The sequence below is a fragment of the Dasypus novemcinctus genome, chromosome 5 (assembly GCF_030445035.2).
Source record: "Dasypus novemcinctus isolate mDasNov1 chromosome 5, mDasNov1.1.hap2, whole genome shotgun sequence".
NCBI classification, from domain to species: Eukaryota; Metazoa; Chordata; class Mammalia; order Cingulata; family Dasypodidae; genus Dasypus; species Dasypus novemcinctus.
In genome coordinates, this window is record NC_080677.1 from 108,994,819 (window position 1) to 109,007,267 (window position 12,449).

At 41.2% G+C, this 12,449-nt stretch overlaps 1 protein-coding gene across 3 annotated transcripts in view; it reads right to left on the minus strand.

The window, feature by feature from the left end:
- The window catches only part of CEP41 (centrosomal protein 41), a 55,927-nt gene extending 44,069 nt beyond the window's left edge, over positions 1 to 11,858 (minus strand). The window contains exons 1-2 of one of the 3 annotated variants that reach the window (XM_071215276.1): positions 11,713 to 11,833; positions 6,002 to 6,053 (exon numbers count right to left, since the gene is read on the minus strand). In XM_071215276.1, the coding sequence (XP_071071377.1) occupies positions 6,002 to 6,019 (18 nt within the window). In that variant the 5' untranslated portion in view covers positions 6,020 to 6,053; positions 11,713 to 11,833. Of the gene's footprint in view, positions 1 to 6,001; positions 6,054 to 11,712 lie in introns of all 3 variants that reach the window. The other 2 variants (XM_004463254.4, XM_012527075.4) reach the window with 2 other exon arrangements.
- Between the last annotated feature and the right edge of the window lie 591 nt (positions 11,859 to 12,449).

Below are 12,449 nucleotides of genomic sequence, written 5' to 3' on the forward strand. Positions count from 1 at the left end.
AAAAATTAAGTTGGTTTTTGGAAAAGAGCAAAAAAATCAACAAACCTTTAGCTAGACTGACAAAGAAAACAGGATGAAAATAACTGAAATAAAAGGAAAGGGGGACATTACTACCGACCCCACAGAAATAGAAAGAATTATAAGGATACTATGTATAACTAAAAGAAGTAACACCAACTGTGCTCCAGCTCTTCCTAAATATCAAAAAGAAGGGAAAACTTCCTAACTTATTCTATGAGGCTAACATAACCCTAATACCAAAGCCAGATAAAGACATCATAAGAAAAGAATATCACAAATATCCCTCATGAAGACAGATAGAAAAGTCCTCAACAAAATACTAGCAAATCCCATGCCACATTAAAAGGCATATATCATTATCAACTGGGACTTATCCCAGGTATGAAATGGTGGTTCAACATAAGAAAATCAATTAATACAATACATTTATAGAACAAAGCAGAAAAAAACAACAACAACCTATAACCAACTCAATTGATGCAGAAAAGACATTTGACAAAATCCAGCATCCCTTCTTGATAAAAAACACTTTAAAAACTAAGAATAGAAGGAAACTTCTTCAACATGATAAAGGGCATATATGAAAAACACTCCACTAACATCTTACTCAATGGTGAAAGACTGAAAGTTTTCCCTCTAAGATAAGGAACAAGACAAGGATGCCCTCTGTCACTGCTGTTATTCAACAGTGTATTGGTAGTTCTAGCCAGAACAATTTGGCAAGAAAAAGAAAAAATTGGAAAGGAGTAACCAAACCTTTCTCTGTTTGCAGATAACATATTCTTATACATAGAAAATCCTGAAAAGTCCACAAGAAAGATACTTGAGCAAATGAATTCAGTAAAGTGGTAGGGTACAAAATCAACATGCAAAACATCAGTACTGTTTTTATACACTAGTAATGAACAACCTGAGGAGGAAATCAAGTAAAAAATTCCACTTACAATTACAACTAAATCTAGGAATTTAACCAAGGATATTGTGGTGGTTTGGAGATATGTGCCTCAGAAAAACCTTTTCTTAAACCAAATTCATTCCTGTTCCTGTGAACCCACTGTAAGCAAGACCTTTTATTTATTTATTTCTCTCCCCTTCCCACCCCCCCACTCTGTTGTCCGCTCTCTGTGTCCATTCGCTGTGTGTTCTTCTGTGACTGCTTCTATCCTTATCAGTGGCACCAGGAATCTGTGTTTCTTTTTTTGTTGTGTCATCTTGTGTCAGCTCTCCGTGTGTGTCGCACCGTTCCTGGGCAGGCTGCACTTTCTTTCATGCTGGGCGGCTCCCCTTACGGGGCGCACTCCTTGCGTGTGGGGCCCCCCTACATGGGGGACACCCCTGCATGGAGGGCACCCTTTGTGCACATCAGCACTGTGCATGGGCCAGCTCCACACGGGCCAAAGAAGCCCAGGGTTTGAACCGCAGACCCCCCATGTGGTAGGTGGATGCCCTATCCATTGGACTAAGTCCACTTCCCAGCAGGGCCTTTTAATACGGTAATATCAGTTAAGCCATGGCCCAACTCAATCAGGATGGGCCTTAATCCTATTACTGGGGTCTTTTATAAGCAGAATGATATTCAGACAGGTAAGAGAGAAAGCCATGGGAAGCAAGTAGCTGAAGATAAATGGATCCCAGAAGAGAAGTGAGAGGCCTGGAGAAGCCACCATGTACACTACCAGGGGACAGAGGAGCCCAGGACCAAGGTTCACCAGTAGCCAGCCTCAGAATGCCAGTCTTCTATCACCTTGATGACACCTTTCTCTTTCCTTTTTTTAAAAGATTTTTATTTTTTATTTCTCTTTCTCCTCTTCCCCTCCACCCCGCCAGTTGTCTGCTCTCTGTGTCCATTCACTGTGTGTTCTGTGACCCCTTCTATCCTTATCAGCGGCACAGGGAATCTGTGTTTTTTTTTTGTTGCATCATCTTGCTGGGTCAGGTCTCCGTGTGTGTGGCCCATTCTTGGGCAGGCTGCGCTTTCTTTAGCGCTGGGCAGCTCTCCTTACGGGGCACACTCCTTGCACATGGGGCTCCCCTATGCAGGGTACACCCCCGCGTGGCATGGCACTCATCAGCACTGCGCATGGGCCAGCTCCACACAGGTCAAGGGGGCCCAGGGTTTGAACTGCAGACCTCCCATATGGTAGGCGGATGCCCTATCCATTGGGCCAAGTCTGCTTCCCTTGATGACACCTTGATCTGGACTTTTTCCTAACCTCAAAACCATGAGCTAATAAATTACCATTGTTTAAGCCAACCCATTGCATGGTACTTGCTTGAGCAGCCAAGGAAACTAAAACAGGTATAAAGGACTTATACAGGGAAAACTACAAAATACGGCTAAAAAATTTAAAGAATACCTAAAAAAATTGAAGGGCATTCCATGTTCATGGGTTGGAAGAATAAACATTATGACTTCGATTCTACCTGTGGTAGTTCAAGTCTTTTTTTTTTTTTTAAAGATTTATTTATTTATTTCTCTCCACTTCTCCCCCCCACCCAAGTTGTTTGTTCTCTGTGTCTATTTGCTGCGTTTTCTTTGTGTGCTTCTGTTGTTGTCAGCGGCACGGGAATCTGTGTTTCTTTTTGTTGCGTCATCTTGCTGTGTCAGCTCTCCGTGTGTGCGGCACCATTCTTGGGCAGGCTGCACTTTCTTTTGCGCTAGGTGGCTCTCCTTAAGGGGCGCACTCCTTGCGCGTGGGGCTCCCCTATGCGAGGGACACCCCTGCGTGGCACGGCACCCCTTGCGCGCATCAGCACTGCACATGGGCCAGCTCCACACAGGTCAGGGAGGCCCGGGGTTTGAACTCCCATGTGGTAGATGGACGCCCTAACCACTGGGTCAAGTCCATTTCCCAGTTCAAGTCTTTTGAGGACCCAGGAAATCCCTTTCTTAAAGTCAAGCCATTCCTGTGTGCAAACCTACGGTAGATGGGACCTTTTGATTAGATTCACTTAAGGGAACTTCCTTTGATTAGATTACTTCAATAGGGCATGGCCCAGGGTAGGTTTTAATCCTCTTTCTGGAGTCCTTTAAATATGGAGTAATAAAAAGCTGTAGACACAGAAAAAAGGCCGCAAAGACAGACAGAATCCTCCAGAAGCTGATGAATGCAGGAGAGAAAAGCCACAGATGAAGAAGCCCAAAGCTGAAGGCAACAAGGCCCAGAAGTGAGGGGAGAGGAGCAGATTAGGATTTGTGTCCTGCCATGTGCCTAATGGCCACAGCTGCTACTCAGTGAGAAAGCATCTCTGATTATGTCTTAATTTTGACATTTTCACAGCCTTAGAACTGTAAGCTTTTAACCTAATAAATCCCATTGTAAAAGCCAACTCATTTCTGGATATTGCTTTGGCAGAATTTAGCAAACTAAAATACTACCCAAAGTGCTCTATAAACTCAATAACCCCAATCAAAATTCCAACAGCCTTCTTTGCAGAAACAGAAAAGCCAATCATCAAGTTCATATGGGGAAAAAAAAAATTCATATGGAAGAGTAATGGGCCACAAATAGCCAAAACCATCTTGAAAAAGAATAACTTTGGAAGACTCACACTTCTCAATTTTAAAGACTGTGACAAAGCTATAGTAATGAAAACGTCATGGTACTGGCAACACAACAGACATATAGACCAATGGAATTGAATTGAGAGTTCAGAAAAAAACCCTTACATCTATTGCCAATTGATTTTTGACAAGGGTGCCAAGTCCACTTAATGGGGAAAGAATATTCTCTTCAACAAATTATGCTGGGAAAAATGGATATCCATATGCAAAAGAATGAAGATGGACCCCTGTGGCAGTTTGATTTTATTGATGAATTCCAAAAAATACTGATTATGTTTGTAAACTGGTTAGTTCCTCTAGGCTAGTGATACCCTTAGACTTTATTGAATTCAGAGGCTTCACTTTTACTTGATTAAATTTTGACTAGGGCTTTGTTGATTGGGCCATGTCAGTAGGTCATTGAGTCTTGCCCCCTCAGGGAGCAGGGACCCACAGAGAAAACAACAAGGGGGAGAAGACAGAGTTTTGATCCTAGAGCCCTGGGAAATAAACACACAGAGAGGCAGATATGTGAGGAAAGAGAGAAGGCTCTGTTAGAAACAGCAGAGGTCCCAGGAAGAGAGATGAGCCATTCATCTGATATTTACAGCTGGCCTTGTGAAGAGAGCAGAGCAGCTGAACCTGGAGAGAAATGATCACCGGGAGAGAGATGAGACTTATCGCAGCCTACAGTTGGCAATGGAAGAAGCTGGGACCACGAAGCCTTAAGAAGGCGAGGAAGCAGATGTCAGCAGCCATCTTGCTCTAATACATGGCAATAGACTTTGGTGAGGGAAGTAACTTGCACTTTATGGCCTGGTAACTGTTAGCCTCTACCCCAAATAAATAAACTTTATAAAAGCTGACAGATTTCTAGTATTTTATATCAGCACCCCATTGGCTGACTAATACAACCCCTATTTCACATCACACATAAAATAATTCAAAGTGAATCAAAGGCCTAAGTATAAGAACCAAAATTATAAAATTTCTGGAAGAAAACATAGAGAAATATCTTAGGACCTAGTTTTAGGCAATGGTTTCTTATACTTTATACTAAAAGCAAGAGCAACAAAAGAAAAAATAGATAAATGGGACTTTTGTTCATCAATGAACTATATCAAGAAAGTAAAATGACAACTGATAAAATGAGAAAAAAAATATGGAAACTACATATCTTATAGGGGTTTAATATCCAGAATATATGAAGAAATTCTATTACTTAACAACAAAAAGACAAGCAACTCCCCCTCCACGGGTAAACAACTTGAATAGACATTTCTCTAAAGAAGATATGTGAATGGACAAAAAGCACATGAAAGATGGTTAGTATCATTAGCCATTAAGGAAATGTAAATCAAACCACAATGAGATACCACTTTACACTTAACTAGAACGGCTACTATTCAAAAAGCAGAAAATAAGTGTTGGAGAGCATGTGGAGAAAAAGGAACACTCACTCATTGCTGGTAGGAATGAAGCAGGGATTCAAACTGAAATGTGCATACTGATGTTCATAGTGGCATGCTCACAACTGCCACATAATGGAAGCAACCCAGTGTTCATCAACATATAAATGGACAAACAAAATGTGGTATAGCTATATAGTGGAACATTATTCAGCCATAAAAAAGGAATGAAGGGAAGAGGATTTGGCTCAACAGGTAGCGCATCCATCTACGACATGGGAGGTCCAAGGTTCAAACCCAGGGCCTCCTGACCCATGTGATGAGCTAGCCCACATGCAGTGCAGATGTGCACAAGGAGTGCCATGCTGATATGCACAAGGAGTGCTGTGCCATGTAGGGGTATCCCCTGCGTAGGGGAGCCCCACGTGCAAGGAGTGCACCCTGAAAGGAGAGCCTCTCAATGCAAAAAAAGTGCAGCCTGCCCAGGAGTGGCGCCGCACACATGGAGAGCTGATGCAGCAAGATGACGCAACAAAAAGAGACACAGATTCCTGATGCCACTGACAAGAATACAAGAGGACATAGAAAAACACACAGGGAATGGACACAGAAAGCAGACAACTGGGGAGGCGATGGGGAAGGGAGAGGAAAAAAGAAAAAAAGGAATGAAGTTCTGATAAATGCAACAATATGGATGAGCCTTGAAGACATCATGTCGAGTGAAATAAGTGAGACATAATATAAATGTAGTATCCTATCACTAATATGAAATAATTAGAATAAGCAAATTCAGAGAGACTGGAACTAGAATACAGATTGCCAGGGGTTGGGAACGGTGTTAAAAATAGGGAAAATGGTATGTGGGGGGGCGGTGGGGATAGGAGTTGTAGGGGAGCTCTATATTTTCCACATGATTTTTCTACAAACCTTTAAGTTCTCTAGAAAACAAACAGGTCTTTCAAATGGGGAACATTCTCTAAAAAGGGGAATTTAATCTGGTCAAGGCACACTGATCTCAAACACCAACCTTGATCCATGTTGGCATGTGCAGCAGCCTCCACTCTCGCAGCAGCTACCATCTGTGGCAGATAATATTTATCAGGATGGCCTCAATATTTCCCATCCCATCCACACTGTAACTTTCATACTTCTATTATAGATGGGGCCTATGGTCTCTTCCCTGGAATCAGGGTGAGCCTAAGACTATGGTGGAAGTACGGCTATATGACTTCTAAGGTTAGATCACAAAAGGCAAAACAACTTCTGCTTGATTTTCATGGGACACTTGCAACCCAGCCACCGCACAGTGAGGAAAGCCAGCTACATGGAAATGACCATGTGCAGGTAGTATGGCCGACAGCCCCAGTTCAGCTTCCAGCCAACAGCATTAACTGCCACACATACGAATGAAGAAACTTTCAAGATAACTGTAGCCCCAGCTACCAACTCTCTGGAAAACCGCATGAGATCCCAAGCGAGAACCACCTATTTGAGCCCAGTCATCCTCCAGAACCATGAGAGAGAATAAAATAACTATTGTTGTTTTAAGCCGCTAAATTAGAGGATGATTCATCACCAACCAATATGTAATTGGAATACTACTACATACTTTTTCTTTTCCAATCAATCTCCATGGGGAAAAAAATCTACACTTACTCCTTAACCCACTGCAATACAGCTACTGTCCCCACCGTTCTACTGCAGTTCCTGTGACAGCTAATATTAGAGATCCCTAATTGTCACATATACTTTTCTGTCCTTAACTGAGTTGATCATATAGTTTGTACCATTTGACACTGTTATATATCCCTATCTTCTTCACTTTCTATTCCCTTTGCTTCAGGGATATCTCTCTCCAGATTCTCCAATGACATATGGTTCAGTAATATGTCATTCACTTAAATGCTCTGTTCCCAGGACTCCATCTTCTTAATCCATAAACTCTCTATGGGCCAAACGTGTAGGCTTAATTCCATTTATATGCTTCTAATTGCCAAATAATGAACTCTAGCCTTGGCATCTCCTCTGAGTTTCCAACATATATTCATTTACTCATTCAACAAATATTTATGTAGCAACTATCAGGCATTGGGACAATGCAGTCAAGGCCCCTACTTTATGTTCTTGTGTGGATGCCAGAAAACAAGCAAGCAAAGAAAATAATTAAAGATTATGACCTATGGAGTAAAGATGGCATATTGAATGAATGCATCTAATTTCACTTCTTCCCAAAACTTCAATAAAACTCCAGTAAAGCATATTTCAAGGGCATAAAGCCTCAAGGACAGAGATAGAGAAGTGACAGCAATAGATTTCTAGAGGCTAGAAAGCAGATCAACTAGTCAAAATATCTTGAATGACTAGAGAAAGCTGAAGCCTAAGTTGGCAATAGGGAAAGCCAGGCACAACTCTTAAAAGGATTAGAATTGACAGTCCCAGGTGCCTCCAGAGGTGGGAGTAGGAGATGAGGTGGGGCAAGGGTGTGTGAAAGGAGGGACTGAAATTAAGATGGCTGTTTTGAGGAGTAATTGGCTCTCCAAATCTATTCTCCTTTCTGTGCCACTGGGTGATTGCCCCTTCCCCACCTGGGCAGATACCTATAGATTTATTTCCTGGGAAGGGTTTCTGGAATGGGAGATCTCCAGACACAGTAGAGGGCAGGGATATCATTATTGAAAATAGGGTTTTAAGTGAATGCTGCATACTTATGTTGAGATTTAGTCCCCAGCCCAAGTCCCTCCAGGAATTTAACTGGGCTTTTAATCTGAGGAGATTGGAGAAGTTCTCTGGGGAAAATGACCAGCCTGAGTAGAAAGAGATAAAAGTACAGATATGGGAGGAAGAGTCCCCCAATCACTGCCCAATGAGATCATCCTATAAGCTCACCACCAGCAGGTCCCTCCCCCAAAATTTACAGAGATCTCAATCATTTTTAAGTCTTCCACTCAAAAACATAACTGAGGATTAAAAAGAGCCTGAAAACATCAACAAAACAAAAAGAAAAACAGTGATTTTGAGGAAACTGAGACTTATACAGAAAAAAAATCTAAAAAAAAACCTAGAGAAATGAAAGCATACGTCCATAGACAACTTGTACACAAATATAGCAGCATTATTCATAATAGCCAAAATGTGGAAACAACCCAAATGTTCATCAACTGATGAATGGATAAAATGTGGTATATGAATACAATGGAATATTATTTGGTTGTTAAAAGTAATGAAGTACTGATACATGATAGAATAAGGATGAAACTTGAAAAAGAAGAAAGTGACAAAAGTCCATATAGTGCATGATTCTTTTTATATGAAATGTACATAATAGGCAAATCTATAGAGACAGAAGATTATTGGCTGTCAGTGCTTGGGAGCTGGATAGCTAAGGGGTACAGGGCTACAAATAATCTAAAGTTGACTGTTATAATGGTTGTACAACTCTGAGTAATATAAAATCCACAGACTGGTATGTGCACTTTAAATATGGGTGACTTTATGGAATGTGAATTATACCTCAACAAAACTGTCAAAAATTTCTTGTTTTAATTATAACACTTGCTCTATGAAACACTGTTAAGGCAACGAAAAGACAAGTTATAGACAGAAAATATTTAGAAACTACTCATGTGACAAAGGACTCATATCTGAAATATCTAACAGCTATCAAAACACAACAATAATAAAAACCAAACAATTCATTTAGAAAATAGGCAAAAGACACAAAGAGACATTTTAATGAAGAGGATATATGGATGGCAAATAAGTACATTAAAAGATGTACAACATCACTATCCATTAGGGAAGTACAAATTAAGACCACGGTGAGATGTTACTACATAGCTATTAGAACAGTTAAAATAAAAATTACTGGCAATACCAAATATTGCCAAGGATGTGCAAAAACTAGATCTCTCATACACTGCTTGTGGGGTTGTAAAATGTTACAGCCACTATGGAAAACAGCTTGACAGTTTCTTATAAAAACTAAACACTTTTACCACACAACCTAGCAATTGTACTTCCGGGCACCTTTCCAAGAGAAATGAAATTTTATGTCTACACAAAGACCTGTATATCTTTTTAATTGTCCAAAACTGGAAACAACCCAAATGTCCTTTAATAGTTGAATGGTTAAACAAACTGTCCTACATCCATACCATAGAATACTAATCAGCAATAAAAAGGAATGAACTATTGATACATGTAACAACTTGGATATATCTCAAGGGTTTAATGCTGAATGAAAAAGGCCATTCTCAAAAGGTCACATATTGTATGATTCCATTTATTCATTCTCAAAATGACAAAATTTTAGTGATGAAGAATATAGTGGTTTCTAGGGTTAAAAGATGGTGAGGGGGAGGGAAGTGGATGTAACCTGAGACCGGTAGCATGACAGATGTTTGTGGTGATCGATTTGTTCTGCATCTTGATTGCTGTAGTAGTTTAAAAAGTCTACACATGTGATAAAATGTACAAATGTCAATATTCTGGTTTTGATGCTGAACGATAGTTATAATTATTGAGAGATAATACATGGGACTGAATTTTTTGCAACTTCCTATGAATCTATAATTACCTCAAAATATAAAGTTTTTGAAAAGGACATCAAAATACAAAATAAAGCTCTTAAAAATTAAAAACATGATGGCAGAAAGTAAAACCTGAATAGAAGGATTAGAAGATAAAGTTGAAGAAATCTCCCAGAAGGAAGAACGAAAAGACAAAAATGTGGAAAACAGGAGACAAAAGTTAAGTAAATTAGTTATATAGGTGCAACATCAAAACAACGAGTTCAAGCAAAAGAAGGGAGAAAATCAACAACAAAATTCAAGATAATTTTCCAAAATGCAAAGATACATGAGTTTCTGGTGCCCACCCAAATGGTGAAAACAGACTTACAGAAAGGTATAATTTTGTGAAATGTCATAACCCTGGGAACAAAGAGAAGACTCTACAAGCTTCCAGAGAAGAAAATACAACTGATGTACAAAGGAACAGAACGGGTTTGGACTTTTCCACAGCAACACTGGATGCTAGAAGACCATAAAACATGTTTTCAATATGCTGACGATTTCCAATCAAGAATTCTATACTCAACCACTCTCAAGTAAATAAATGAGGGTAGAAAAAAAAAACAGTTTTAGACATGTCTAACATTTTAGACATGAATTAAAAATACTTCCTTTGCACTCTTTTCTCAAGAAGCTATTGGAAATTGTGCTGCACCAAAACAAAAGAGTAAGCCAGATATTGTTGTCTAGGGCACAAAAGTATAATCACATAGGGCTTCCATGCTCCTTGCCCCCTTAAGACTATTCTTCCTTTGCTTTCTCGAGAATTCTTGATCTCATTATGTATGATGAGCAGCAATGAGTAGCCCAAGCTGGAAACCTAAATCATCCATCATGTTCTTATCTCTCAAATTCAATCAATATTGATGATTTTACTCCCTAAATATTTATTTCTTTTCAATGATGTCCCTACTTCCATGACCTTAGTTTAGGTCTGTGTCATAAGCACCTAGCCAATCTCCCTGTCTGCAGCCCTGGCCTCAAGAGCATCCTTCATAGTATGGCTAGAGCCATTCACTTGAAATGCAAACCTGACTATAAGTCTACCTTACTAAAAACTCTTCAAAAGCTTCTCAAATTATGACCAGCAGGGAAGACAGTTATGTGGCGGTCAATCTGTCACTCTCCACATCTCCCCTTCCCACCAAGGGAGCCATTACTAATTCACCATAGCACTTTGTTGCAGAGCTCAGGCTGAGCCTCACACACGTTCTCAACATAGGATTCCGAGAATGTCCTTCCATGGACATACAAATCTGCAACTCTTGTTCGGTGTAAAGGCTAATTAAGCACATCACAAAAGACCCTTCAAGACTTTATTTCTACTTCTGTGCAGATTCCTACAAGGAATTTTTAAGAGTTCAGCACTTCCTCAATGTTTCACAACTTCTCCCCTTGTTCTCTATCCTTAAGAAGCTTCTTCACCTGACTGATAGCCCTATCATTTCAGGCCATTTCTAGAAGTCTTTTTACTCCCTCAGTGGAGCCCCTAACTTTCATCTGTGCTCTCGCATCTTGCTCCTCAACAACACGGTACTCAAATTCTGTTTACAAGTTTCTGTCACTACTGAATTAAGAGATAGAGGCCTTGTCTTATTCTTTGTATTTTCAGCACCTACTGCATGACAGGAGTTAAATAAGTACTTTCTTAGATTAAATTACCACAAATGCTGCACGGCACTAGGCGTGAAATACATGTGGAAAGAAAAAGGGTAAAAGGAGTATTACATGTTGTCCCATTTTCAAGAGTCTTGGTCTGCTCTTCCTACATTCCACAATCAGAACTAAGGGTTCCTCTTCATTTCCTTCCACTAGTGTTCTGCGCTTCCTTTGTATTTAAACTTTGTAACTTATAGCCACTCCTAGACTGTAAGCTCTTTGAGGGATGGGACGGTGTCTTTACGTACTTCGCTCCTCGCAGCGACAAATATTGGAGCACAGAAAACATTCGCGAGATGAACTATTCTCCCGACAGGAGGAATAACTTGGCAGCCCCCCTCTCGCAGGCCCGCCCCGCCTCCATCCCTCCGCTCCAGACCCCCTCCTCACTCCGGCCACTTCCCGCCTTCCCGGAGGCGGAAGTCGCTGGCAGCTCTTCCCTGCCCACGTGGAGCCTTTTCCGGTCCGCCCGCCCCCTTCGGCTCTCGGGTCCGAACCTAACCCTCACCTCGGGATTCCCAATGTGCCTCCGGACAGACATATTTTCTCCAACCGACCACGCTGAGGGTTCTAGCCTCACCGGATGCCTCTAACCCTATCTGCCTACCCCCTACAACCTCTTTCACCCGCCTCCCTATAACCTCTTCTCCGATTGGCTTGGCTTCTCCGGCAAACCAATGGAGGCCCTGTTTACTCTGTAATTCCAGGGTCGAAGGGTAACGAGACTCAGCTCAGTGGTTACCAAGGGCAACGAGACGCCAGCTACCCAGGCCTTTGTGCCCTTGGTCCCCGCCCCGCCGCCGCTGCAGCCTTTGCGCGGAAAGAGGGATGCAGAGGTGGGGTGGGGGTGTGTGTGTGTGTGTGTGTGGGGGGGGGGGGGGGTTGGGAAAGAAACTGGCGTTTGCGCGTGAGAGGCTGAACAGAGCCCCAGAAGGGGCGGGGAGGGCCTCGAGAGCGGATAAAACTGTTTCTAGCTGATGGAGAAACACAAATGCAGCACAGTACATCTACCCCCTCCCTTTAAGGTTCTTTTAACCAAATATGAACTACTTCTTCCACAATAGGGAACAGGATATGGGATAGGGTTATTCAGCAGAAATGGGAGTATGTAGTTTGTTTTCAGGTTGAATTAATATGAAAATTATGCAAAATATGTGTAAATTTAGTAATTATTGTTGCTTTAAAATCTTTTAGGCTAGCTAAAGAACGGCAACTTTAATTATAACTCACTCATACCACACTAAT